This window comes from Mastacembelus armatus, chromosome 13 (assembly GCF_900324485.2).
Source record: "Mastacembelus armatus chromosome 13, fMasArm1.2, whole genome shotgun sequence".
NCBI classification, from domain to species: Eukaryota; Metazoa; Chordata; class Actinopteri; order Synbranchiformes; family Mastacembelidae; genus Mastacembelus; species Mastacembelus armatus.
This window is the reverse complement of record NC_046645.1, coordinates 11082265-11106900: the sequence shown is the minus strand read 5'-3', so window position 1 is coordinate 11106900 and position 24636 is coordinate 11082265. Positions and strand designations below refer to the sequence as shown.

Sequence of the window (24636 nt, the reverse complement as noted above, 5' to 3'; positions counted from 1 at the left end):
CTGACACAAGGGACAAGCTACTGAAATGTCCCACTGCATGATGGGAAAAGTGAATTCAGAGTCTCGAGGTACCAGTTTTAACATTTAAAGTTTCCATACTGGATTGCTTTCAATGTTGCTTTTTGAATGCTAAACATTTTAGTGTAATATATAAAGTCTATGCCAATATACAGAAAATATTTACTAACATTATTTGAAGTTTCTGTGCAAATCTGAAGCTTAGAAATGAGGAAGTCATGTCCAATGATTTCCTTATATTCAGAAATCTGAACGGATGCTAAAGGGGAAAAATACACCCTTAGATTTACATCTACATGTGCATTGACAAGGTATTATTGTAGTGATGCTATCTCTACTGATGACAGTAGTTTTACTGTGATTTTTTTTTTTTTTTTTTTTTATGTTTTCTGCCTGAACTTAATGCTGAAATGCATAAAAACAAAGGCGTAAGGTTCTCTGGTTCAGAATTCACACCTGAAACATGCTGTGGCTAATTTGCTCTACTAATCTAAAAAGAAATCCTGCCAGCAGCAAACTTACTGATTGTTAACCCTTAAGGAGTATACCGTCATGCCAGCATGATCAAAATCACATGACTTAGACTTCTAAGGGTTAAATAATCATCCTGCTGTCAAACAGCAAAATAAGTAGCAGCTGTTTAAAAAAAAGACTAGGTGGATTCTTTTTCTTTCATTGCAAGAATGGGGAAGTGAGACTCTCAGCTTCTGTTTACAAGTTGAGGGTTTAAGGTTTTAGTTTGGTCTGTTTCAGTGAGATGTCAAGGTTCTAACTAAGGCGGCCAGCTGCTGGAAAGCCTTTTCCCCCGCTGACAAGAGCTGTGAGCTCCATCTCTCTACAGCAACATCCACCACTGTGTATGCTGACACCACCATGTCCCACACAGATGTGGTGAGTTCACTGCTCAGGCTGTGGACTAACTGACTGAACCGAGACAGCAGAGAGAAGCCGAGCGCTGGCCCTCCTACCGGGTTCAGCCACAGCACTGCCAGCAGCAGCAGCAGACCCAGCAACAGTACAAAAGTAGGTTGCAGCTCACGCCACAGGTGCTTCCCCCAGCTTCCCGACTGACCCCTTCCAGTCTCTGTCTCTGTGCTGCCACATCTGGCACAACAACACACCTTCGGAACAGGAGCTTCCTCAAGGGTCCCGATGGTCATGGCAGGCCAGTGCTGCTGAAGGTACTGAGCTGCTCGTGGGGTGATGGAGAACTTTGGGACTGAAGGCAGAGGAGTTTTAATGAACTCCTCCACCCTCTCGCGGAACATATGCACCTTCTCCAGGAAGATCATTGGCGAATCCTCATCTTCTACTGACGAACCCAAGGACACCAGATCCAATTGTTCCTCCTGAAGGAAACAAGGCTGTTATCAGTACTGTGTGCCCGTGGTGCTCAAACTTTTAATTTATCAGTCAAATCAACAGAAGAGTAACTGACATAAAGGCCATTACTGTAAAGCAATTCAATCTAAATTCAGGGGATGTTGAGCTAATCTGCCAATGTACAGAATTACTTCCATGTGCTAAAAACTCTATTCTATACGATCATTGAACATTTGACCATGATGATGTGTGCTATGAATAGAAGTAGTTCAGCCATGAAACACACCTGTAGCTCCTTCACTCTGTGGATCAGTGGATCATAGGCCTGCGCCACCTCTGCACCTGCTTTATCCACAGCTTCCAGGTAGGCTTGCCTCTTTCTGGCCAACACTATCTCCAGCGTCTGAAAAAACTGATTGACTTCCTGTCGTTCCTGCCGCACCAGATCCTCACAGCGGGCCCTCTCCTGCTCCAGCTGCTCCCCTAGCTCACACACCTGACAGAGGGAGAGAGCATGCATTTAGATGAATGTTTGGTTTTCCATATATAGGTTGGAGTGGCATTAATTAACACAATATAGAAGTCCACCTGTGCCCATCTGTGCTCAGAGAGTCTGGCCAGCAGTAGCGATGGCGTCTGTTTTTCTCTGATGAAAGCCACCTGCAGGTCATCTATGGGGTGGCCCTGGTGCTGCCCAACAGTCAGACACAGCCCACAGATCAGCTTCCGGTCCTGGACGCAGTACATGTTCAGAGGCTGCTTGTGGTGCTCCGGACAAGATGGGGGTTGAGGCTCTCTGTCTCTTTGGTACTGAAACAGCAGATAAGCGAACACACATGCAAGAAACACGAGTATAAAGTGAAACGACAAAAGCAACAGTCAACGTCACACTGACAGGTAGTCAAAGGATAAATGTTTCAGCTGGACATGAGTAATTCTCTCCTACTTTCTCGATGATGGCCCGCAGAGATACGTTGGTGGGCAGAGCGTCCACACCTGATGGCAGCAGCTCAACCACGCTGCGACAGTTGGGGCATTTTAGCGGCAGGCGGAGTGAACGCCAGATGGAATAGTTGGTAGTCACATGGAGCAAGCTGTCCAGGCAGGTCTTACAGAAGGTGTGTGAGCACGGCAGAACTCGCGGGTCAGAGAACAGAGAGTAGCACACGGAGCATGTCAGGTCTTCTTCCAAGTTGTCCATGGTGGAAACTAGGAGCCAAGCTCTGGACTGAGAGCTTAGGGAAGAGAAGATCTGACAGGAAAAACTACATGTTGCACCTGTTCAGCAATGTACTATTGGAACATGAATATAAACCTGGTGGGTAGTTTATAAAAGTGGGACAGAATGTAAATTAAAAACAAAGTTGAGACGTCAGTCAATCAGCAGCAAAATGATCCAGCTTCTCACCTCCACATTTGATTTTTTTTTTTTTTTTGTCATGACAATAAATTAAATAACTTTTTTTATACGTTTGTGGGCTTTTTTTTTTTTTTTTAGGATGCAACAGGAACCAGTGCTTTTAAGCCTTTTCAAAACCTGTGATACTCTGATTATAGGTGTTTTGTTTTTTTGACTCATTTACAAGCAGTACAGGGACACGATAAACCAAACACCTCTGCAGCAACAAAAGTAAACTTCTTGGCAGAACAATTATATTGGATTGCATGTGATTGTTCTGAGAGATTATTAGTTTAATTAGTTCTTCCCCGGGTTTAGGAAGGATTACCTCGTTCAGTCTGCATGCATAGAGCAGATTCTGTACTAAAAAACAGCTCCTATTACAGAATCACTTGTATGGGGACTCTCTCCTTCTGCCAGCACCCACACACAGTCATGTCTCACTATAGTTGTGTGGGCACAGACATAATGCTTTCCCTAGACCAGGGGTCACCCTCCAGGGCCACGGTCCTGCTTGTTTTCCAACTATCCCTGCCCTTCCAGTTTCTGATTGGCTGAACGCACCTGCTCCAGGTAATCAGCAGTGGGTAGGGCAGGGATAGTTGGAAATCAAGCAGGACCGTGGCCCTCGAGGACTGGTGTTGGTGACCCCCTGCCCCAGACCCTAACCTAAACCTAGGTCTCGCTCGCTCACTCTCTCTCTCTCACACACACACACACACACACACACACACACACACACACACACACACACACACACACACACACACACACACACACACTTTGCTGTCAGGGCCAGGCTGTTTCTAACTGCATCTGATTTGGCGCCTAGATTCAAACAGGTAAAGGTGTCACTGTAGTAAAGTTTCATTGAGGCGTTTCCACACGTCACTCTAAAATAAAACCTATTCTAAGTTTATATCCAGAGGTTCAGCTTGTTGTTAGCTGCATCTATTTGACTCCCATTTCCTCACAGGTCAGTTTCCTTCCGCTGCATTGACTGACTTCAGCTACTCAGTAAATGCAGCAGGATAATGTTTGTTTCCACTAACTTGGCTCACATGCTATAAATTAGCCTTATTAACGTTACTTTTTCAGGAACACGTCCACCCTTGTTACCGCCTGTTACATCAGTTGCCCGGATGTAGTCTCGCTGACACATCGTACATCGGTAATAAAGCGGCGAGATAAGAGAGAAATACTGAGCTTAACTTCAACTCACCGTGTCCGCAGCAAAGTGTCTGTCCAAGAAGACACCGCTCGCACTTCCTGTTCCTTCTCGTGCTGCCTTCAAGAGCTCTCGGTAAATTCCTAATCCTGAGGGCGGCAGGAGGTGGTCACATGAAAATACCCCCAACCGTTCAGAGCACACTGAAAACCTCGTGGAGAGGACATAAAGAGGAAAACGTGTTTTACGATTGTTGCTTTCAGACGTTAGAAGTTTAGATAACTAGTTTTCTGTCCGCAGTTAACGGGACGTGTTTATTCATAACGTTTTCTTGTCGTCTTTGCTTTACTAACTTCAATAAATAACGGTTGACTATTTTTATGGCCAGACTACGCCCATTTCAGAAGCTATTTTCCCGACGGTTACCAAACGCATCATTATGTCCTGTAATGCGCATGCGGACGAACGGCCCCGCTGACCAATCAACGCTGCTTATTCTCGCTTTGAATCGAAGCTTTAACCGTCAGGAGAAACGAAGGCACCTGGCTCCGGTCCGCACATTTGTTAAAGTGGAAAAACCAGTAAAAAGGATTTAATCTCACCACCACTTCACAACAGACCACGCACACACACAGCCTCTCGGTTTGGGTTTCACTATTTATTTTGTCGAAGACAACCTATCCTGTAGCCTATCTCCCCAAAATGATTTTGGGCCAACCACCTTTCTTTCTTGCATTTCATAATTTCAGATTTGAAACCACATGTTTGCTAACAAGGAATGCTGCAAAGAAATTACCCCTATGTTCAACAGAAGGTTTATGAGCACAATGTGTAATCATTTACTACAGTGTTTGAAGTTAACACAAAAAAATGGCAAAGGGTAAGCTTGTACACCTAGCTGGTATAAAGAGGAATGAGGAGCAAGGGGCTAAGGATTGCAAGGTAACTTACTGAAGGTACAGCAAACTTGTTCATGGGTTTATTTACCATTCAGGAGGTACCCACTTAGAACAACTGCAGTCTGACTTGGGGCGACCTTTGACCTTGAAAAAGGGGAGGTGAACGCCCCTCTTGATCTAGCTGAGATATATTAGCAGATTCATTACTGCTGCTCCTGAAATAAAGTCACTATTTTCTCAAGTAGCACTAAAAAAAAAAAAAAAGAAAAAAAAAAGCATAATTGGATTAGTCTAGAAAGACAAGGATTGTGGTTGAGTGATGCATATTGTAGAGCTTTGTTGGCAGGCCAAAACACATGAAACCAACCAACACACCTTCAGAAGGACTTCAGGCCTCACTTTGCCATACATGTGCAAAACCATACAGATTATTTAGCAAGTTGGACACTAGTGAGGAGTAAGGGAAAGGGGGGAAAACATGTAACATTTAAGCACAGTTTTACTTAAAAAGAAAATTACACTGTATCCACAGCCTAAGGAAACTAAATACCCTAAAAATAACTGTGCTATAGTTTAGTACATGCAAAAGTTATGATTCACAATCCTACGTGAAATGGCCATTGTTCTCTGTTCTCTTCTCCCTTGGTGATAAGTCAAAGCTATGGCAACAATACTGCAAAGCAGTGATTTTGCTGTAAATTGAAGGAAAAAATTAAGTGTCACAAGGGGAACAGGTCATTTGGTTGATTATAGTGATGGTGTCAGAATTTCACAGCATCAAGCCCATGTTTGGTGCGTAGGTTAGGAATCTGGTGTGAGGGTGGAATACGATCATCGTCAATCACCTTTACAAAAAGCAATGAAACTAAAAGCTGAAAATAAAAAGTATCTTAAAAAGGAACACACTGGAGGCAAAAAGAAAAAGCCCAAAAGCCACCAAATGCATCTTAATACAATGCACTGCTGCTCCACACATGCCAATAGCATTGTCCAGTGTCAATTAATACTAACTTAATAATTGAAAAACAAATAAAAATTAAACTTTGTGATGACGATGTTATTTTTTTTTTCTCTCATATCCAAAGTTCTTCCTTTCAGGGATTTGAGGATAAGCCTCTCTTTCAAAGGCAGAATTTCTTTCCTGAAACCTTTGCTAACCTCATTGTTGCATTTCTCAATTTGTTTCTCTTCAGATGTTGTATTTGTATCTTTTTCCTGTCTCTGCATGCGTTCTCACCCAGCCTTGCATACTCCCAATCACGCACGCAGCCAAGCACACACAACTCATCCGTCCACTCTCTCGCACATGTGACACGCGCAGCCGGACTCCTGGCCCCACCCACCAGGGGGAGAGGATGGTGCCCCATCAGGGCATCCTGTTGGAGGAGATGAACCTGGCTCCTCAGCACTGAGTCCAGACATTCATACACAATGGGTCCATTCACACACATGTCTGATAGCGTGGCCGATTGGGGGAGGGGCACAATGAGGGTGGCGCCCTCTTCTAGTCGGAGGACCGCAGAATTGTGATGGTTCGTGGTTCATCTCAGTTCATAATTATAGTTATATTCACTTCTGCATTTTTGTTTCAAGATCTCTTGATTTCTTATTTTTGGATGTCCTTGGTTTTTCCCTGGGCAGACATCAAGTTTTTTTGTTGTTGTCATTTGAAGTAGTTTTCCAAAGACGACAGCTCCAGTAACACAGAAGTTATGTCAGCATGTCTCTCAACGCATTCGATGTAGATGTTTTGCTTTTTTGCAACATGTAGCCACTCATTCTCACTCGCACCCACTCGCCATCTCAAACTTCATTTGGGCTGGTTCCCCTGGAATGCCAAATGAAATCCACACATTTTTCTCTCAGATAAGATGCAGCCATGGATCCCACGAGCCAAGCACAATGGATCAAATTTCTCACACTCTCGCTCTCTCTCTCTCGCTCTTTCTCTCCTAATTTTTTAATGTTGAACAGAGTGCTGCATCGTGAACAAAACTCCAGAATACCCCAGATGCCGTCTAGAACTGGAATCCCTCGGCTGGCACGTTGGCGGAGTTAAAGCTGTAAGTTCCGCCCTGGATGGCCTCTGGGACCAGGCTGGTGTCTTCATCAATCTGAGCGGCAGAGAACGAAACACAGCATTAACAATGTATAGCAGCCATGAGAGTAGACAGTGGTGGGAAATTGCACTGGGCTGGTGACAGAAAACCTCTCCATCAGAGTAAGACTCAAACTTTATTTCTTTTTTTTTTTTTAAGAATACGATGCAATGTGGTATCAGCCTACATTTTCAATTCTTCCAACACTATTATGAGTGAAAAGAATTACAGCACCACTTGACATTTACTTTGCTATGAAACCACAATAATAAAGACAATGTTAAAAGGTATATAAAATGCATATATAACTTACATCATCAGATGAGAAGAACTGATCAATTATTTCATATGCCAATTTGTAGATATCTTCATTTTCATGATTCTGCAGCTGCTCCACCTTTTCCAAACCTGAGACAAAGACCAAATAGCACATAGTTGGATCACACAGTGGTTGTTGATGGTGAATAAAAAAAAAAAAAACATAAAAATTTAAAAGGAACTCACCACCACATTCTTCAATGAGGTTAGCAATAGTTTCTGCCTCATCGTCGGCCATTTTGAGAATATTGCTGAGGCCATCGAGAACAACCTGCACAACTTGAGCATCCTTCACTGTCAGCAGGTTGCAGAAAGGAGGGATCACCTGCTTCTCAATTAGGTGTGCCACCTATTAACACAGTTAATATGACAAGTTAGAGAAGGAAGGGATACTTAATCAATGGAGTATACAAAGATCAAATGTTTTTTGGTGAGTAATGAAAAGGCAGAGTAGTTTAGTACATGCATGGTGAAATGCAATTTAAAAAAAAAAAAAAAAAAAAAAAACACATCACCTGATCTTTTCTCCCACTTATTGTCAGGTTGCTGATGGCCCAGGCAGCTTCCTTCTGTGTGCCAAAGTCACCCTAAAAATATATGCAAAGTAAGCAACATATTTTCCTTAACTTTGCATGTGTATTATCTACGCCTCTTTGTGGACTGCAGTGCATGTGAAGAAGACTACAGACCTTGTCGAGCAGATGAATGATCATGGGAACTAGCTTGGCATCAATTACGGCCTGCACCTGCTGCTGGTTGCCTGCTGTGATGTTGGACAGGAACCACACTGCCTCCTACAGGACAAAAAGCACAAATACAGGAGTTAGTGCCATTTGTCTGCTGAGAGAGGCACTTAAGCCACACTGGTTGAGACATTCACAGGTCTGAACCTAACCAGAGAAGTCAGGTTTAATGTACAACACCTTCAACCAGACAGAAGGAACCAGTGAGGGAAATCATACTGCAAAGACTGCCCATTCCTCTTAACACAGGCTTAAAAAGAGACCTGTCAAATGAGCTCCTTTGCCTAAACTGGATCAGAATCACAGAGGTCTGCTCTGAGAGTATGACCTTTGGTTGAGACAGGGTGCTGTGGGTGGGGCTAGGGCATCTTTGAGGCTCTAATCATCGTCCAGGTCACAAAAGGGGGGAGGCCTCGTTTTCTAAGTGACCGGTCTCAGATGCACTCCGATATCTGCAGAGACACTTGGTCTCAGTACCCTCTGGCCACCTACCCATGGGATCACATATTTTACCACAAGCATACAGACTAGTATCCCCCCAATCCCCCAACCTGTCTAACTACAGTTAGCCAGCTACCGAGGTCCTCTTCGTCATCTTCATCTTCACAAGTCTCCATGCTGTGAATTCCTACCATGGGCTATCTGTCCCATCTACTACCTTTCACACAGCATTCACACTAGCACCAAGTCTCTGATTTCATCACTTCCAGATAACCGATTATCAGTGAGTGGGTGTGGACGAGGAGGAAGAGGACAGTGAATGTATCACCTTGTTGATTTTCTCCTTCGGGTGAGTCAGGAGGGCAGGGAAGTGGCTAAGGGCGTCACAGTTGAGCACCACCTGGGTCTGTTCATCTGTGCCAGTCACTATGTTTCCAACAGCCCTGAGGGCAGCAGTCTGGATGTGGAGAGGAAGTGTGACATTGTTTTGAGAATAATGCATATTTATTTATAGAGAATTTCTTATTAAAACTGTTGTAGCACACAGCCACAATTCTGCAGACACATTTTATAGGACATGGAGTTTAGACAGGAGTATTTCAATTCCAGTCAGAAAAATGGATTTAAAAATTGTCTCTGTAGTGATTGTGAAACAGGAAGGTTTAAAATATTGCAATGTAACAAGCACAAATCAGGTTTGTTTGACTAAAGCTAAACAGCACTATGTCCTCTCCATACCTGAACTTTGACCTCCTGGTGACTGAGCAGAGGAACCAGGTGAGGGACAATTCCAGAGTCGATGACCATTTGGATCTGTTCGTTGCCAGCATCTGTCAGGTAGGACAGGGCCCACACCGTGTCCACCAAGATCTGGAGGGAGCATAACACAAAAATTCAACTTTTCTTTCTTTACATTCTGTTCTGCTTTGTTATACAGTGATAACTTAGACTTTCATCTGGGAATATTCAATGGTGGCACTGCCTTTTTAAAATTTGTGTACTCACACTGACATCAGTGTGGTGGATCAGCACACAAAGAGCTGGCAAGATCTGGAAAAAAAAAAAAGTTGAGGCAGAAGAGTTATTAGATGGAGCAAACAATGAGAACAAGTATAAAGATTTGTTCATAGCTGCAACGGAGGCATAATCACTTACTATGCAATCCCTGCTACACCCTCAATTTCTGCACCAAACAGTGATACAACAAATTTTCCCTCCTTTTACCAGCTTGGGTAGACCACTGACAGAGCTCTGATCATCTCTGCCTCTCTCCAAAAACCAGTACACACACATACCTCTGTTCGATTGCCAGAAAGGTGAAACTTTTTTTTTAGTTTTTAGTTTAGTTAGTAATTTAATCTAGTATGTACTTTTGGGCTTTTTATCTATCTTATAATGAAGAATGCTACCTGACCAGTCTGTTGTCTTGTAAATAAATATTGCAGCTGGGGACATCGGGCAGTTTCCACCATCGGTCTTACTGATGGTGGCTTTTGCAACACACTTGCCCCTTAGACGTTTCATACAAGAATGAAAAAGGACACTTCAGTATTTTGTATTCACTTTCTACCATGGGTCACATCCAATGGGGCAGTCGTGCCCTAATGGCCCTAAATTCCAAGTATGGGTCAATATAATTGGCTACACAAGTGACTTTCACTTTACAAAATGTATGACAAAGGGTAATGTTTTATGTTACAGGCCTACAAGTTCTGCTGTATTTCCAGATAATTTCTTAAAATGTTTTGTGGAATGAGCCATATGAATTGGAGTCAGCTGCAGGTAAAATAGAGAGTGTTTAGTTGATATTCTTCCAGTTAGCATTTATAAATGCTAAGCTAATACAGCCTTCAGCAGGTGAGATAAAGACATAAAATGTGGGATGTTTCTGCAAACAATTCAGAATAAATGAAAAACAGTTCAAAGAGTTATTTTCAGTGGGATTTAAATTGAGCAATTTGTTTCATTAAAATTATCTGGAAATCAATAATAAACAACACAACTAAGTCCCTTAAACAACAGAACCTCGTCTATTTTGTTGCAATCGGTGCCAAAATACATGGCTCTATTGAGGAAACTTTTAAAAAAATGATTTGGGAACGACACTACAAAAGCAGTGGGAGTTAAGAGTGCAGTGAAAAGGATGTTATGCCTCACTGACATCCTACCCATAAACACTGAAACACTCCCTTCCACATAACACTCCTGTTGAGACAAAGAAATGTAGAAACACGTGGACACACCTCCTGGATGGTCTCCATGGGTGGTGGGGGGTCCTTGTGGCGACAGAGATTGACCATGACCCAGGTGACATTGCGAAGGAAGGTGATAGGGATGGAGGGACTGATGAAAGAGAGCAGAGGCTTGACCACACCCAGGCTGATCACATAGTCTCTGCACTGAGGGCCGTCACCTGGAGAGGACACAACACAGATGAAGCGAATGTTGTTTCGGAAAAGACTGGGTTTGTTTCTGCTGTACACACCAATGATGACTCACCTATGATGTTGCCCAGGGCCCAGACTGCCTGTTCACACACATTCTGGTGAGGAGAGTGAAGCAGCCTCAGGAACAGTGGCACAGCATCTACACAAAGGAAACAGGTGTCAGTCACGTAAAGGATAAGTTGTTTAATTTAGGTGCAATGCCATGCACCTCCTAATGTTGCTGCTATAGAGCTCTATTAATGGTATTAATGGTGGAATGATGAATGACTCAAACATAGATCACACACAGAGACACACACACACAGACACAACCACTTGGACAGATAAGCCAAATTTGCACTTAAATTAACATGCAATTGAGCCACATATTGGGGGAAAGAGGGACAGCAAAAGGCTTCTCCCTTGTCCATTTCTTTATGCAAACATGATGCAACATGATTTAACATCTAATTTAGAATTAGATGTTAAAAAAAGAGCAGCCAGAGTAGATTGTAGATAATGATGAAGGCACTGAAAAACAAACAAAACACTGATAGATATATATAGAAAGTAATTAACCTTAGATTAAGAGGTTGTACATTGTCAACATTAATAATCCCGCAGTGCACTGCTTAAAGCATTTGCTGCATTACGTCCCCTTCTGTCCCTGTTTCGGTTTAAATGTGTGATCAATCACAACCACTTAATGTGATACTGTGTGACAAACAAATCAAAATGCAGAAACATAAAAATATCACAGATTCTGACTTTATGACAAGCTAAAACAAAAAATTAATACTTATGCAAGGGAAGGAGAAAAAATAAAAAATAAAAAAATATCAGGGAACTTCTGGTATTTGGAAATGCACCTAAGAATAATATTTGAAACTATTTTGACTAAGCATCCACTCCATATTTACAGGCTGTGTGTGGGACAGGTTTTGGTAGTTTTTGGATCATTTTCTAATAATTACATTCAATCAGTAAGAACTAATAATTACTAATGACGATCCAAATATCTCTGGCAAATATTGATTCTGGATGAGATATCGGTTGTAAATCTTGTATCAGTGCGCTGAAATTTGTCATTTGTGAGGTCCTTTGCTGGCACTTACTGGACTGGACCACAGCTTGGGTCTGCTCAGAGGTTCCTGACGCAATGTTGGTTAGAGCCCAGGCTGCCTCAAACTGAAGAGATGGGCTGTAAAGAGGTGAGAGATGGACACAGCTGAGGCAAATGAAAAAGTGAGTGTGATTGGGCAGGGTCAGTAAATAATAAGATCATGCTGATAAGTCACTTCTGTTCTGCTGTTCCTGAAAGGTAAAAACTAGAACACATTTATATAACTGTTCAAATGTAGGCCTGCCTAAACTCTGATGGTCCTTTTGCATAACTTTAAAATAATTATGTTGAAACTCAGCATTAATGCTCTAACATGTACTGTAACTATCGCACATGGAAAAGCATGATTCACTGCTTGCATGCATAAAACAGAACAACAGCCTGCTTACTTGTCATCTCTGTCCAGGCAGTGAACCAGTATAGGAAGGATCCCAGATTTAATCAGGTCATCTATGGGAGGGTTACGGTCACTGGACAACAATTTCCTGCAAAAACAAAGAGGAAACAAAAGACCATTACATACAAACAAAAAGAACCGATTACACACAGAGAAACACCTAAAGAATGTGAAATGCCTCGAAGTAACTTAATCACACAAGTGATTAATGACAGGAGACACCTGCACCATAAACTAGCACTATTACACAACATCAGGCAAAGTATGATGGCATCATCAGTGTCAACAGAAAGGCAAAAAGGGTTTCAAAGAAGACAGAACAAAAGCTAAACATGTAAAAAATAAATAAATAATGATGATAATTATAATAGCCAAAAATGCTGAAACAGGACTCTTTCAAGAGTTTGGCTCCTTTATGCGTCACCTGACCCAGCTTCAAAGGGGCTGCAGTACTTAGCTCCACTGCCATTTACAATGTCCATTAATCACACGGGGCTGATTTACCGTAAATCACTGCTGTCTGACCAAGCTAGAAAAACACTCAGGCCCTGGAATTGCCACACTGAAACTGTATTTTGCAAGAAGCTATCAATTTTAATAATTTCAAAAAAAAAAAAAAAAAAAAAAGCCTCTCAGGTCAGGTGCACATTTCTGGCACGATTTTGAACCAGATGTGAATTTGTGCTGCACACGCTAAACATCCAAGTCCAAAGAGATTTTATTTCAAGTAAACATTAGGTTGTGGCATGAGCAGTAGTAACATCATCTTGGTAATGGCAGCAGGTTTCTGATAATGATGAGTAAAAATTGTTAAACTAATTTGACAAAAAGTCACATATTACTTGAAATGTAATAAAATGGTCAGTAGCTGCTTTTCTTTCAAATTCAAGCTAAAAAAAACTGCACTGGCATGTCAGTCCTGTTGCACCAGTGCAAATAAATTGCATTAAACAGGTTAGGTGTGAAGGTACTTGTTGCCATTTCCAAAGTGTGAACGACAATACTACAAAAGGAGGAATGTGTCACCAAATAATTAAACAGAAAAAGACATTCAATCACTGGCTAACAAGTGACATGATAATCTGCAGAACCAAAAGAACATGGGAGGGTGTGTGCTCCTACCTGGCAGCCTGAACAGCGCTTAGCTGAATGCCCTGGTTATCACTGGTGGCATTCTACAACACATACATGTCAACAGTGTTATACACAATTCAAAGTAATAAATTGTGACATCATTATGGTGACAAATTGATGCAAGAGAAAATTTGGTAGGTAGTTAATTATTAAATCACAGTACAACACTTAAAACAATTCTGAAGTCTAATATGCACTGCCCACTAGACAGGCTAAATAAAGAAGAGAAATGAGGAAAAAAAAAAACAAACAAACACTACTTACTTGTACTATTGCTTCAAGAGAGGTGTTTTGCTGAAATAAAAATGTTGGAAAATGATCAGTGCAGAATCATGCTTTCAGACACTTTGTTAACACATACAGTATATTGAAAAGACAATCTGTAGCAGGGCATTGTTAAACTGGCCGTTTGTAAGAGAACAAAAGTTAACACTGTGCAAACACCAGTGCCTCATAAACAAAGAAAAGTCATCTGGATACCCTGGTGAGTGCATACTGTGGCAGTACCAATTGAGGATAAGCAGATATCTGTTAATTTCTTGTGGTGGATTTAAAAGAGTTATTTTGAAAACTGCTTTTGTAAGCGCAGTTGACAAAGCAGGAAGGAAAGACACCCAAGCACCAACAGTGAGGGGAGGCAGGGAATTGAGAAACGGCATCAGGACAGAGTGGTGACTTGCATTCTCACTTGAACCAATTTGGTGTCGTGGTGTAACAGTCACAAGGTTGGACATGCAGGCTGGCATTTAACATGATCATTTGCCAGTTGGCAACCTCACCTTATGCCCTGTTCAGGGAGTTCAGAGCACAGTGTAGACTGCCTCTGTTAGGGACGCTCAGTATCACTTCCTACCAACAACTGACCATGAACGCAGGCCCTATTAAATAAAGTTGGCGGATACCTCTGATAAGGCTGCCGTTGCAGCTGATTGCCTGTGCATTGTTGAATAAAGGAGGCCAGTAGAGTGACAAAACTCAAACCAAGGAAACAGAAACAACCGCACAATTGTGCAAGTACATGCACAAAATTCCTATGTTTGCATTAACATTCAAATGTTGTGGTATAGGTTATTTAAAGAAATTAAAATTAAAGTTGACAAGAACTCAAACAGCAGTGGGAAAAGGAAAACGAAAGCCGCGAGGCTGAGAATTTGGTAAACATCTAGCATATCAGAAAAAAGGCATTTATATGCAACAAGCTGAGAGGCCCAAATTATTCATTTTGAAAGAACCAACCACAAAATGAGTGAAATACTGGTGAAAAAAAAAAAAAAAGATAATATCCTCAAGGCAACACAATCAATGTGTTATTTTAGACTGAATAAAAACAGTCCCACAGTGGTTACTAGTCCATGTAGCACACGTTCCCACAAAAGTCTCTCTAATGTCTTGCAGAGAGTCAGAGCAGCACGTCATTGTTGATATATTGCTAAGCAGCCTGTTACTATTCAGCCTTCGCAATACCACTAGGCAGTCGGTGTGATTAAGTTTCTGAATTGCTGAGTGTCCATTTAATCAGGCAATGCCACCAAACCCAGAGACATTTAGTGATTCGGGATTCTTGTTTGATCTATCTTCTGGGATGACATTACTCTAAAACACGTTGGGCCGATATATGCCAACACTGCATAACTTAGGTGATGACTCCAGAAACATTTACTGTTGACCTTCATGTTTCAAGTGTGCCAGGACCTCAATTCAAAATGAACAGCCTAAACAATAAAATGGATGCATTCCCACAATTAAGGATCACTTTAATGAGTACAAAACCTAATGTTTTTAGCTCATCACTTCTGCTAATATTAATGTATATCCAAAAACAACGCATGCCTCAAAATGACCGATTTGAGGGGTCATTTTCAGGCTGATATCTGCATTTCAAGTTATGTGCTCTAAGGGTCACAATTACTACCACAGCCAGCACTCTTCCTGTAATTGGTAAATTTCTCTCCAGCTCCCCATTTTACCATAACTTTCTTGGCTGAAAAATAAAATTCCACACATGTTTGGAGATTACATAAGCAGGCATGTTATCATGAAGACACAAAATGACTGCAAAACAAGAGATTTCTTTCAAAGATCAATAAAAATAGTGTTTAAATAGGGACTCTGAGGGATACTAGTTGCATTGTACCTATTTTGCTAAGGAACCTGTAAATGGAATTACTTCACAAAAATGAGACACCAACAAGCACACAGAAAGACAAACTGCATGTTTGTTCACACTTGCGCCCCACCCAACTGGCACTGAGTATGGAGAGCTAAGGAGGCAGCATTACATGGACAAAATGTCAGCACGTCCTAAACCTCAGGAGTGTTTAACCAGTGAGACGAACCAAAAATGAAAAACCCCTTGGAAAAATAGTCTGACACTCTGAATGCCAAGCTGTCGTTCCTACTGCTTCAGCAGTACTTCACAGGAGCTATGAATGACACAAAAACTAAAAATATGTTGACTTGATTTTCTGATGGCAGCAGTCAGGTTTCCAGAGGAAGACACAACCGTACCGATTTGAAATCTCCGTCAACATCAGAGTCCTCACAGATGTCTTCATGGGGCACATTTCTCCTCTTCAAAAGGTGCTCGTCTCTTTTGTTCTGTGATGGAGGAAGAGGAAATATCACTTCAAGCATATTCCCATGGAAATTCAGAATGAGGAGGAATACTTTATTTCTTGCAGGACAGTATTTCAATATATAAATGGGTCAGGTATTAATTGGGTTGTAAAATCATTGGGTGCTTGCAGTTGATAGCAAAATATAACACAATGCAATTACCTTTCTGAGTTCAACCACCACCTCGGTCCTCTGTCTCCTCATAGTCTGTGGGAGAGATTGCATATTAGCTTTATAGAACAAGCCACTTTAACCCCAACCTACTATTGCCCAAGAGTAAAAGCAGCTACAACATTAAATTTAGTCTGAGCTCAGCATCCAGCTTTTGCGACCACAGCTCACCAGTCTCAGTCATACCTGGGCACAAAGACAACAGCCTATGTACTGCTTTTGTTGCACCCAAACATACATACCACCTGTCTGACCTAACAGACTTACTGTAAGGCCATTATAGGGGTTTTAACAAGACAGAAAAACCTAATCTTCCTATTGTTTGATAGAAAGTAATTTTCCTAAGCATAAAAATATAGTTGCACCAATGAAATATTGTTGCCAATTTATTAGCACATCTAGTCAAAAGTGACACATTCCTTTTAACAAACCCAAGATTCAGTTCTTTGTCAATGTTTTAGAGAGGGGCTGATTTTTATTTGTGGTCTTCTTTAAAAGCCTGCGATTTGTGCTGCTGCTCAACTGTATTTCCTGTTTCAAATATTTAGTCACCTGCATTGGTATACATGAGCTGCACTAAACAGCAGAAGCACTTCTCTCATTACAAAAACTACATCCTGAGCATGAAGTTGATCAACGCCTCTCCAAACACTTCCAAGAACTACGTAATATTATAACCACCATGAAGGCAGGAATAATTTGCAGGAACAAGGTGTTAGACTGCATTAGTTTTAGTTAAGGGTGCAGCTGGTGTAAGGTTCATGAGCAGAGGGTTAGGGTTCAGGCTGCAGTTGAACAACAGACCTGTAATGCTTGGGTTGTTTGTCGATACACAAACATTAAGGATGATGATGATCACTAAAGTTATTGACAGGACATGAGGCGGGACAACTCGTACAGGATGTAGGAAGGAATCCTGCTCATATATGTCAAAGGATCCCGCTAGAAAACAACTATCGTTTGATAACATGAATGCAGGGCCATGATGAGCGGACTGTAATGGGACATCCAGGGGCAACTCCTGCACCCAGGTTAGCGGGAGTGCAGCTCTGATCCCTCGGTCATGTGATCGTGTTAACTAGCTGGTCGCGTTAACCTCGTTTTATATGCGTGTGTAACGACGGAATAAAACAATAACACTACGCCACTATTTAAAACACCCATGTAGCTGATCAGCTAAAGGGCGAGCTGGTTTCCGCCATTGTTTTGGGGCTAGAGACGGGGGATGGGTGGACCTGCGGCCACCAGCACCACCGAGCTCAGCGTTAGCTAGCAAGCAAGCAAGCTAGCACGCAGGTTAGCTAACGGCAGTGGCAGAATATCGTTCATGTACGCAGTTTTAACTTGTCAATGGGGCAAAGACTGGATAAAGTCAACCGTGTGTGCTTTTAGATATATACAGTTATCAATGACTTTCACTAGCTACCAGCTTCGGGGGAGCTAACATGTCCCCGTGGGCCTGGCTAGCGGCTAACAGCTAGCACAGCCAGCGGATGCGTGAACTCTGACTTGCTGTTCTGACATGTTTTATAACCAGCGCGGCCTCGAAGCTCAACCAAACCAGTGAAACCCAAAGGGAACTACGAAGAGTAGCAATCTAAAACCTGTGGGCCGCAAAGGCCCTAACCGAGCCTGTGGGCACAAAGTTCACGGCGGTGGAAATTAGAAACGACGTCACAGGGCAGCCAGGAGACGAAGCTGGCCGCGAACAGAGCGGCGGCGGCGCCGAGGAAAAGAGGAGATCCTCGACACCGATCCGCTCAACTTTTACCTCCAAATCACGGCCTTTATTCTTAAAATTCTTCAGCCGCTGGTTGTCCAGTTTCTCGTTGTCAGCCATGGTAGCAGTTCTGGTCGCGTTAAACACAGTTAAACTCGTGGACTTAGCTTGTGAGCTACCCTTTCTAGTTCCTTTTCTCAGCCTCTCGTTAGCGGACTATTTTCTGCTGCTCTGTCCGCGGTGCATACTGGGAATGCCGGTGGTGGAGGGCAGCCTCCGCTCTGGCGTAGAGGAAGGGTGGGGAAATCCCCTCCGCTCTCATTGGTGGCGCTGTTAACACCTGCCTGCAGGGCGCGCCACACGACAGCATACAAACTCACATCAGAACCTTGTTTTCAGGGACTGTGCTTTGTGCTGCAGCTCAGTATCTGCCACGGTGTACTAATACACTGAATGTCAAATACAAATGTGACATTATAACCTTCATGAAGGTAGGGTTTTTAATGGGATGCTGTATTAAACTGGATTAAGTTAGCTGCATGTACTTAAACTATACCAAGTGAGTATAAGGCTTACTACTTATTTTACAATACTCTAGAGAGGAACACATGGATCCACTGAGTTTGAGAAAGTGACCAGTAATAATGTTGTTTTAGACTGCATTTTAAACTAGTTGTGTCAATTAAAAAAGGCATTTGAATCTACATTTAGGAGTAGAAATAGAAAAGTTAATACTTGTACAATCCTCCAGCATTACAACCCCAAAGCCTTAGCACGTATTTTTTTTAACCTATGGTATATGGCCTAAGCCAAAACTGCACACAAGGCGGCAAAAATAAAATGGCACTGAAAATGTTGTTTATAATTTATCTAAAAAGAAAAGTTCTTTGTGTGCCCAGTTGAGGTATTTTACCATTTGCTGCTGAACGAACCCTCTGAGCACAGGCCCGGGTGCTGCAGGGGTCAGGTGACTACTGAGCCAGAGCCTCTGTTTAAAGAGTAATACAGAAAGCATGACAAATGAAATGAAAATCAAATATTAAGCATCTAATAAGAATTCATTATATTTTAATATTGCGATTTTAAAATTGATTGAAATAAATCCAGATTTTTAAAAAAAACAGTGTACATTTAGAAAACAACATTTCCTTGAGCCACTGTTCAAGTACTGTTCATTGTCAGGCAGTATGTGTACAACAGCAGGCTGTGTTCTCTCAAACATCGTGGGACGAGTCCACTTCATGCTTCAGCAAATGTTTTTTTCTTCCACAGAATTTTAACACCAATCATTGTGTTAATTTCATCCTTCTTGCTGCCGCCTCCTCTGATTTGATTTTATAGACTTCACAGTGAGATCATTCACCTAGGCAGGCCCAATGAAATTCTGCACATGGCATCATTGAAACTTAAAAAAAAAAAGTGTTCATCCATCATCTGCCACAGAGCAGTAATTGTTTCACAGCAGTGATACTAAAGCCCTTGGACCTCATCTTAACCTTAATGTCCTCTTGAGTCCGTTTCAGTGGAGTCTTCATCAGATATATTATCCTCCTGAATCCTTCCTCTAGTCCCATCCCGGAGGTGGCTGAGCAGGGCTGGATGAACCAGGCTCTGCCCTCACACACTCTTCTCAAGTCCAGTTTCAGACAAAGTAGGTCTGGGCTCAGAGCTCCTGGAAGGTCCTGTTTGTTGGCCAGGACCACCAGAGGAATCCCTCTGAGACTCTCATACTTCAGGACCTTATATGTGTAAAAAGCAGATAATAAATAATGACAATATAACATGTAATTACAATGCATTTATGTATCATATGCAATGATTTGACATTTATTTATGTAGAAATAATAAATGTAATGACTCTTTGATTGCATTTACCCGATGAAGTTCCTTGCGGGCCTCGTCTAGCCGCTTCTGATCCCAGCTGTCCACCACAAACACCAGCCCGGCCGTATCACTATAGTAATGCCTCCAGTGGGGTCTCATCCTCTTCTGGCCCCCCACGTCCCACACCGTCAGGCTTGGGCTGTTCCTGTCTGTCTCCAGCATCTCCACATTGAAGCCCACAGTCGGCACCGTCACCACGCTCTCATTGTACTTCAGTTTGTAAAGCAGAGTGGTCTTTCCTGATCCATCCAGGCCCAGAATCAAGATCTGTGCTTGTTTTTGAAGCTTGGATCCACGCGTACCCATGTCCTAAGAACGTAGCCTGTGTATATGTCTTCTTGATTAAACTAAGCCGTCTGCAACCAGTACGTCTATCTGCAGGCGCAGTGTGTCTGGTCTCTTATGGAGACTGTGTGCAGTCAGTATGCTTTATTTACACAGGACAGAGACAGAACGATCCCTCCCATCTGTTGTGATGAAATTCCTTCAGCCTCTGTGTAGCTTTCAGTAAAGCTATTTATATCTAAAATGACCGTGCAACCAATTGGGACGACATCTCTGGTTCTCTAGTTACTTCAGTACAGTGCACTCACATCCCACCACCTGCCCCAGATCATCACACGCGTAGCCAGGAAGTCCATGTTTGGTGCAACGGGAAGATTGTGTTTCTTCCTGTCTCAAAGTCCCATTGCAATGACATCACAGAGAAATCTGGTGGCAAATGAGGTTTCCAGAAATCCCTTAGCAAAAATAGTATGTGGGAAATTGGTATTCATAATAGATGAATCTACGTATAAATAAAACACATTTTAAATTATGATAAAGCACTGCATTGATATGGTACTTCAGCAGGATTGGACACAGTCTAAAAGTTAAATTGTCACAGAAGTACACAAAGTATTTTTAAATACATCAGTGCCTCATGATACATGAGCGATTGGTTGCATTTCCCAACATACATCACTGGGCGTGCTACATATCCTTACTTTAATTAAATGTTTAGACTTCTTTATTTTTATTTCACTGACTCGCAAAATATGGTTAAATTCAAATGGATTAGAATCACAATATCAAGGGCAAAATATAGTTTATTTCGCCGCCCTAACATGCTATAAGCAATTGTGGATTGTTGTAATGAATACCCAGCAGGTGGCATAGATTGACTACAATAAAGCTTTTAAGAAGTTAAGGATTATTTTGTGATTTTCAAGTAAACGTTTTTAAACCTCTTGGCTGTATTTTCTCTCTGAAGAAGAAAATGCCCTTTGACTTTTTGGAAAAACTTGGCCAAAGAACAAGTTATCATTTAATAGAAATGTCAACATTCATGTTTTTGTTTAGAGTGCTTTTTGTATAATATGGGTTTAGCCAAAGGGCAATAACTAACATATTAGTGTTACTTCCTTTTCCCCTGAATCCACAAGTTGCACACTATTTGATGTGTTTTCAGTAAATGTCTGTGGCATTTAGCTTTTTTCTTGTTACTTATAGTGCATATTTTTTGTAAAAGAAAAACACAACACAGAAAATGATTATTATCCTTTGTGATTTTAATATTACCTTTCAGATTTATATTTTGAAATTTCTGAATATTTTTTTATTTTACAGTTTATTAAAGTCAACAAAAACAAGTACAAATGCCACCTAAACATTCGGTAATGTACATTATCAAGAACGAATGAGAACAGAAAAAGAACATTTTATCTGTTACATAGCAGTGAAGTTAAACAATCCAGTGATCGGTGCATTGTTTTCTTCATGGCTGTATGAACAGGGGAAAGGTGGCCCTGACATGAGGAAAGTATGTACATTCATCTTACAATTTCATATCTCTTGCAGACCTTCTTTCAGCAACGCTATTCTGCTTGTGAGTAAGGAAGGTACGATGCTGAGGTTGGGTTCTGTGCACGGTATGATCGAGCAGTTTAGTCAGCAGCCCTCATCACTAGAAAAGAACAGCTAAAAAAAAAAACCAAAACAACAAAAAAAAAAACATAAGGCAACAACAATGCATTTCATTCAAAGGCTTGTTACATTTTGTGTTATGGTTCCAACAGTAATGATCTGGATGGAGTTTTCTCTTAGTGAGGATGGCATCAATACATGACACTTTAAAGCCAGTATATTTATCTGATGTGAATTGTAGTAAATTATAACAGTCCGATAACAGAATAGCATACCAATATATAATTAAAACCTATTTAAAAAGGTTGTAAACAGAACACGTCAATGTACATTCCTAGATAATATAATTTATAAAATGATATCTGCCAATTAGTATAACCTTAAATTAAAGTCATATATGAGTTGAGAATGTTTATTATATAATGATATAACTTAGTACCTTTCTTACACGTTTTAGAATAACAGTCAGTGTTTACATTAGAACTTTATGATATCATTAATGGTTATCTGTCAGTTTAATAATGTGATGTTACCAGAACATCACTACATTATCTGGAAATGCATTGCTTGAAAAAGACTGCTTTACATTTTGTACTCACTCAAAGTGACATTTCTTTATAAGCTAAACTATTATCCAACAGTTATCACATCATCAGCAGTAATTTTAGGCTCACCAGTGTAGTATAATGTACATCAAAGTCTCAGCTTTAAAAGGTTTTCAAAGTTATCAACCATCAAAACAGACACAAACTAACGGCAATCATTTTAAGTGGACTAAGACATTCAACAGTTAAACTTATGAAATGGGGCAATTCTTTAACTTAACTTTATCAAGAATCAGGAAGAATTCTCACGCTGCGCGAACGTGACATAACAATCTAAGTGGTTCTATTGCTGTACAATATGAATGGTACTATCTGAACAAGCAGTGGCATCTTATCATTTGTGCTGTTTCTGATTAAAGGGAAAAATTCATATTTATGTTTGATCAAGAAAAAAAAAAAAAGCAACCTGCCAAAATGCTGAATGACAGAATTCTCAGTGCAGTCACTGTGGTGGATGTCAGTACAATTAGACAAGGTGGAAACACTGAGTTAGTGAAGTAAAAATCTAGACACTGAATGAAAGACTTCATGTTTGAAATAATGTGTAAGTGGATATATCATGTACGCCTTAATTTGAATGAGTTGTTAATGTGACACTTGTGTGCAAGTTTCAAACAAAGACAGGCACATCTATCACTGTTTCTCTTCTTAAACATGTTTTCAAACACACACACACACACACACACACACACACACACACACACACACACACACACACACACACACACACACACACACACACGTGTGCAGACAGCTGCACCAAGCTAAATTTGTTTATTTGCATAACAGTGACCCAGCTTGCATTACGGTGACTTAAAGATATGGCTAAGCTGTAATGAAAGACATTTTCTTACAAGTGCCACTTTTACAGCAGTAAAAGTAAAGGAGAGGGGATGCGCTGATGGGCTAACTTCTAGAAATATCTGATACAAATAGTTCTCACTCAAAAAGTTGCGGGCTTGGGTTTTAAATTTTTTATCATAAGCCTATTTTTATTTATTTATTTCAAACATAACATAGGTAATGTACGGGGTGGATGGGAGGTCTACTGCTCACTGGCCTTGCCTTTAAACTTGACGACCATGACGGTGATGTTGTCGGGACAACCACGATAGAAGGACTGGAGAACGATGCTCTTGGCGCCAAAGTGAGGCTCGTCCAGGCGTTCCCTGATGAAGCGAACTGCCTCCTCGTTGCTGAAGGTGTCCCACAGGCCGTCGGACGCCAGGATCATGAACTCTGGCTGCAGCTTGTTCAGGTCAAAGGACATGATGTCGGGATCAGGAATGACAACGTTGAGGTTCTTCAGAGGGTAATCGCCCAGAGAACGGGACATGGCCAAGATTCCCTGGACACGCCACGAGCCATTGAAACTGATGAAACCACCTGAGGAGGAAGCCAGAGGCAGGGAGTAAAGGGTGGTGGCATTTATGTTGGAAAGCATGAGGAGTGCAAAGGTGAGAATAAGAAGAGAAACAGATATCTTCTTCTTCATTATCACACAAAGGTAACATTGCTGTTCGTCTGAACCAGTTGGCAGTAAGACTCATCTTTCTAGCTACTCTGAGAGCACAGTCAGACATCACGCATCAAAGTTCAAAAACTAATATGGATGTGTGCCACTGACATGTTATCACTTGCCTACTGCTCACCATTCATTCTCATGAAGAGAGCAGTTTGTGTTGGATACATTTAGATTCCTGTCACATGCTATGAGTGCAGCTGTGTGTCCTTTCAGGCTTCAACACATTTGCAACCAGAGAATTTTGCTGGAAATGACAGGATAAGATGAGGACCTCCATACTAGGTCAGGATGTGGTCATAGCTACTAGTGAGTAGGTCCTTAGCCACAATTTAAAAAATACTAAAATTGAGAGTTCAGGCCACCTCAGGCTATTTTAAATTGAGGACGAGGATGAGTCAACAATTTGTCTCATTTCTTTATACAAAGTAAATTTTCAGAAATGTACATTTTTAAAAGTTTACAAATAATGAAAGACACAATCAAGATAGGATTGATTATTACTATTATCACATTTGTTTTTTTTAAAATCATTTACCGATGTAGTACTTGTGATTTGGGATTTGCCTTTTTCTGATTGGTTGTTACAGGCTGTGCTTCTGGTATTGTGAGTCTTTAAAGCAGTTTAATGAAAATCTGTTTTCACTTGTTAATATTTAAATTTATGCAGCAAGTGCAAATCTAATCAGATCATCAGCTCCACCCTAGGAACCTGTAGTGTAGGT

The 24636-nt window shown here is 41.3% G+C and overlaps 4 protein-coding genes across 4 annotated transcripts in view; all 4 read right to left on the bottom strand.

Moving 5' to 3' along the window:
- Nucleotides 1-379: 379 nt before the first annotated feature.
- Nucleotides 380-4141, bottom strand: trim59 (tripartite motif containing 59). Its single transcript, XM_026299048.1, has 5 exons — nt 3963-4141; nt 2288-2593; nt 1930-2151; nt 1628-1837; nt 380-1367 (listed from the first exon to the last, which is right to left on the bottom strand). Exons 2-5 carry the CDS (start codon nt 2540-2542, stop codon nt 768-770), a joined length of 1287 nt encoding a protein of 428 aa, XP_026154833.1. The 5' UTR covers nt 2543-2593; nt 3963-4141; the 3' UTR covers nt 380-767.
- Nucleotides 4142-4547: 406 nt separating this feature from the next.
- Nucleotides 4548-18264, bottom strand: LOC113138409 (karyopherin alpha 4 (importin alpha 3)). Its single transcript, XM_026320815.2, has 17 exons — nt 18047-18264; nt 16267-16311; nt 15997-16086; nt 13753-13782; nt 13477-13529; nt 12347-12442; nt 11950-12035; nt 10908-10994; nt 10652-10821; nt 9414-9458; nt 9147-9278; nt 8737-8865; nt 7914-8018; nt 7740-7811; nt 7411-7573; nt 7220-7314; nt 4548-6921 (listed from the first exon to the last, which is right to left on the bottom strand). Exons 1-17 carry the CDS (start codon nt 18113-18115, stop codon nt 6826-6828), a joined length of 1563 nt encoding a protein of 520 aa, XP_026176600.1. The 5' UTR covers nt 18116-18264; the 3' UTR covers nt 4548-6825.
- A 782-nt stretch (nt 18265-19046) lies between these two features.
- LOC113144311 (ADP-ribosylation factor-like protein 14) lies at nt 19047-20332 on the bottom strand. The gene is made up of 2 exons (XM_026330268.1): nt 19871-20332; nt 19047-19734 (listed from the first exon to the last, which is right to left on the bottom strand). The coding sequence occupies exons 1-2, from the start codon at nt 20183-20185 to the stop codon at nt 19426-19428; spliced, it is 624 nt and encodes a 207-aa protein (XP_026186053.1). The 5' UTR covers nt 20186-20332; the 3' UTR covers nt 19047-19425.
- Nucleotides 20333-21408: 1076 nt separating this feature from the next.
- The window catches only part of ppm1lb (protein phosphatase, Mg2+/Mn2+ dependent, 1Lb), a 42564-nt gene continuing 39336 nt past the window's right edge, over nt 21409-24636 (bottom strand). The window contains exon 4 of the mRNA XM_026298722.2: nt 21409-23775. Coding sequence (XP_026154507.1) covers nt 23435-23775 — 341 coding nt within the window. The 3' untranslated portion in view covers nt 21409-23434. The remainder of the gene's footprint in view (nt 23776-24636) is intronic.

Coding starts and splice junctions, on each gene's coding strand:
- LOC113138409 (XM_026320815.2), bottom strand. CDS start 18,115: ATGGCTGACAACGAGAAACTGGACAACCAGCGGCTGAAGAATTTTAAG. Junction 10,822..10,907: donor GGCCCTGGGCAACATCATAG/GTGAGTCATCAT, acceptor TGTCCTCTCCAG/GTGACGGCCCTCAGTGCAGA. Junction 8,866..9,146: donor ACCAGGAGGTCAAAGTTCAG/GTATGGAGAGGA, acceptor CTCCACATCCAG/ACTGCTGCCCTCAGGGCTGT.
- trim59 (XM_026299048.1), bottom strand. CDS start 2,542: ATGGACAACTTGGAAGAAGACCTGACATGCTCCGTGTGCTACTCTCTG. Junction 1,838..1,929: donor CTGAGCACAGATGGGCACAG/GTGGACTTCTAT, acceptor TCCCTCTGTCAG/GTGTGTGAGCTAGGGGAGCA. Junction 1,368..1,627: donor ACAGAGTGAAGGAGCTACAG/GTGTGTTTCATG, acceptor TGTTTCCTTCAG/GAGGAACAATTGGATCTGGT.
- LOC113144311 (XM_026330268.1), bottom strand. CDS start 20,185: ATGGGTACGCGTGGATCCAAGCTTCAAAAACAAGCACAGATCTTGATT. Junction 19,735..19,870: donor CCCGCAAGGAACTTCATCGG/GTAAATGCAATC, acceptor TACACATATAAG/GTCCTGAAGTATGAGAGTCT.